We start from the raw sequence: 3731 nt of genomic DNA on the forward strand, positions 1-3731 counted from the left end.
TCTGTTGGCATAGTACAGTGTTTGATCATAATAACCCTCCTTATTGTCAAATCTACGGATACACTAGATAAACATTATTGTATGACAATATTATGAATCATCTTTGCACCAGATATTGCCTACGAAGTGTGGCTATGACACGACAAAATGGGTCATGAATGCGGAAGGTTTCTATTTGTGGAAGGTGTTTATGTACGTAGGTATTGGGAGAGTAGGGCAAGGTGGCACTAAACACCTGCTTTAAATACTTATTTGAGTGTATGAGCAGTCAAAACACCATTAACTCATATTCACATTGTTACAATTTTTTATTTATGTATTCATTTGTTTGTTTACACAGTTTACAATTTTGCACTTTTTAAAACATCCTAAATTTCACCAAAATATTTTTTTGCAATTCATGCAAGTCTAAATCTTTTTGTATAAAAATGCAAATAAATATTAATGTATAAATATATCCGCTCTTTCTAAAATGATAAATTAAATGTAATAAATAAATCATGCAGAAAAATTAGTGAAACCTATATGTCGGATGCAACCTCCCAAAGTACACTGTGCTGGTCCACGGTAAAATTAAAGCCTATCAGTAAGATCTTAGTAGTCAGTTGTTGTGGCTGCCGTGGTGTTCATACTTTGGCCGATTCTGTAAGAAGGAGAAACGCATACAGACATATAAGTTACAACATCACTGTTCACTTTACTGGCTGTGTAAGAAACATGTTCATATTTTGGATTTATTTGCTTTATTAAGGGTCTGAGCTGCTGGAGAACTTACTGTGCTTTCTGGATTTTTCGGAGCTCATTGATCTTTTGGCGAACCCACGTTTCTTTCCAGTGACTGCATTTAATGCCCTCTTTGGTGAAAAAGCTGCAAACGGAGAGACCTTTACGTTTAGGTGTCATGGATGCGTCCCTCCTGGACTGTTAGGAGACATTAAAACGTCTCTCCTAAGTCGAGTGTTATCTGTACATCTCTCATACTTACATGACAGCATTGACACATGGTAGGCGGGCCTTCTGTAGCTTGAAGCCTGTTATAGGAATGGTGATCTCCTGAGTCGAAACTTCTGTACAGCAGTTGGGATTTATAGGTTGTGCGCCTGGGAATATGAGGAAGAGAAGTTAGGTGCTGAACGTTCACGTTAGGTGCTGAACGTTCACGTTAGCTGTCAAACGTTCACATTAGGTGCTGAATGTTCACGTTAGGTGCTGAACGTTCACGTTAGGTGCTGAACGTTCACGTTAGCTGTCAAACGTTCACGTTAGGTGCTGAATGTTCACGTTAGGTGCTGAACGTTCACGTTAGCTGTCAAATGTTCACGTTAGGTGCTGAATGTTCACGCTAGGTGCTGAACGTTCACGTTAGCTGTCAAATGTTCACGTTAGGTGCTGAATGTTCACGTTAGCTGTCACACAGTTCACGTTAGCTGTCAAACTTTTCACGTTAGCTGTCAAACATTCACGTTAGCTTTCAAATGTTTATGTTAGCTGTCGGGTGCCATGTTAGGTCAGTGTTGAAGCATCAGCAAGTTCTTACCTGCCCACATGACTGAAAGGCCCACAATCACGGCGAGGAGGGCAAGGTTGCCGGTTCGTGTCAGGCTGAGGTGCATGTTGCGTTTGGTACAAGGATCTCCTCTAATCCGGTCCTGCTGCAGGCTTGGAGGTGCTGTGGCTGTTCATCTTCTCCAGGATGTCTTAAATGCTCCTAAAACAGGAACCTCCACAGCCTCCGGATGCTCTGACCCTCCCCTACACCACCAGCTCCATAACCACAACCGGTCGGCCAACCCCACCCCCCCCACCCTCCACCATCTTTTTCCAGGGTTCCTTTTTGAGGAACAGCTCTCTCGGTTCATTTTTGCTTGGTCAGCGAGTTTGTCTGGAAATGTAACATGATGAAATCTTGTGGTTAATGATGACAGTAACAGCGGGGCTGCAAGTCGTGGTGTTCCTAATCCGTCAAGTGAGTTCTTCTTGGAAAAAGGAAAGTACGACACCGGACACTGGTCATAAGAAACGCTGTCCTCAGCTTGTGAGGACACTGAATCACCAAATTCTTATTTCTCTTTATTAAGAGATTTCAAATTATTCTTGGAAGATTTGACAATGTGCTGTTGAATTCAGTCAGTCTGTGAGAGAGACACAGATTGGAAAGGATCTTGTATCGAAGTGATGACACAATTTCAACTTTAGTCAGGATTTATTTTTATTAGGTAAAAAGTCACAGTAGTCAGTTTCTGCCTGTCTGCTATAAAAAATATCATATGTGGTTGTGACGCGCGGCGGAGCGGCGAAGGATGAGACACGAATCCTCGCTTGCGACAAACGTCACTTTTAATTACAATAATAATCTCGCGCATATAGCGCACGTGGAACATTCAACACACAAAGACGTGTAAACTTTAGACAATGACGAGCACAGGACACTGCGCGAGCGCACATTAAATAGACAAACCACATTAGCCCCGCGTGATTACGAAACGAGCCACAGGTGAGACGGATTATCACAAGACATAACCGCACCCATGGAGATCCACAGACGCAGACGAGTAGACGTAGACGACGTAGACACACGCCCAAAAGGGAGGGGATGGGAGGTCCTCAACGTGACAGTGGTAAAATGATTAGCTGTAAATCATCTACAAAAAAAGATTTTCAGAGCTGTCAGTTTAGCTGAATATTTAGTTTAAAATACAGTCATTGATCTGTTAATAAAGCAGATCTGACACTGACTCGTGTGCTCTAATACTCCTTAAACTCTTATGCGAGCCCATAAGACATTACAGAGGCACGGTAAGGTCAGGGCTGTTGGGAAGGCTCTGCCACACATATAACATCTGGACGTCTTGTGGTAAAGCATTATACAGTGATGAACCTCCACTTTGGCTGGCCAGTTTCTGACGACACACGGGACAAAACAAATGGACAAGCTGAAGCGGTGGAGTGTGTGAGGGGGGCCACGCTGTGGTTGGGTCGGCCAGGGTACACAGGCGGTGTCAGAGCAGGACAGCAGAAAAGAGGAAGGATGTAGGAATTCGCTGGCAGACTCACGTGCTACGTCAAGCGTTCTGTTACCCAGGTAATGGATGCATGATGGCTCAGAGAGTGTGAGGACATGAGCATGGGTGTGTGGGTGAGTGACAGGAAATGACCTTTCATGCACTTCCTTGATTCGGATCACATGTTGGTCTCTGATCCTGCCATGGCACCACCGCCTCTGCCATCATCTGTGTGCCAAATCCATGGTCATGAGACAATCTCACGGCCTTGTGCGGTTGTCCTACCCCCCTCCCCGCCCCTCCCACATTGCGTAAACACTTGACCCAGTTTTTTCTCTGATCTTCACCACTGTGCATCAGAAAAAGACCCCCCCCCCCACCAATGTTAGTGACCCTAAAACACCTCAGTGCTGACAGAACCCGCAAATCTGATCCGCATTGCTTTATCCAGCCCAGGAATCTGCATCTTCTATTACTGGACTGTTTGCTAGTGGATAGAACCGAATGTGATGTAAGCTGGATTTTCCTCTGAAAAGGGAAACTGGCAATTGACTAACACTTACGTTAGAGAGGAAGTAGAAAGAGGAAGAGAGGAAGTAGAGCCACTCAGAGCATTTTTGGTAAATATGTCACTTACATTAATTTCTTTGAAAAATGGCCATAATTACTGGGCAAATGTGATCAGAGACCCCGTTATGTTCCTGCACTATTAGGATTGCTGGGGTGATG

The 3731-nt window shown here is 44.1% G+C and overlaps 1 protein-coding gene across 1 annotated transcript; it reads right to left on the reverse strand.

Annotated features, from left to right (window-relative positions):
* Positions 1-305: 305 nt before the first annotated feature.
* Positions 306-1676, reverse strand: ccl34a.3 (chemokine (C-C motif) ligand 34a, duplicate 3). Its single transcript, XM_076972710.1, has 4 exons — positions 1538-1676; positions 986-1100; positions 776-868; positions 306-643 (listed from the first exon to the last, which is right to left on the reverse strand). The coding sequence occupies exons 1-4, from the start codon at positions 1611-1613 to the stop codon at positions 595-597; spliced, it is 333 nt and encodes a 110-aa protein (XP_076828825.1). The 5' UTR covers positions 1614-1676; the 3' UTR covers positions 306-594.
* Between the last annotated feature and the right edge of the window lie 2055 nt (positions 1677-3731).

This window comes from Brachyhypopomus gauderio, chromosome 14, assembly GCF_052324685.1.
Source record: "Brachyhypopomus gauderio isolate BG-103 chromosome 14, BGAUD_0.2, whole genome shotgun sequence".
Classification (NCBI taxonomy): Eukaryota; Metazoa; Chordata; class Actinopteri; order Gymnotiformes; family Hypopomidae; genus Brachyhypopomus; species Brachyhypopomus gauderio.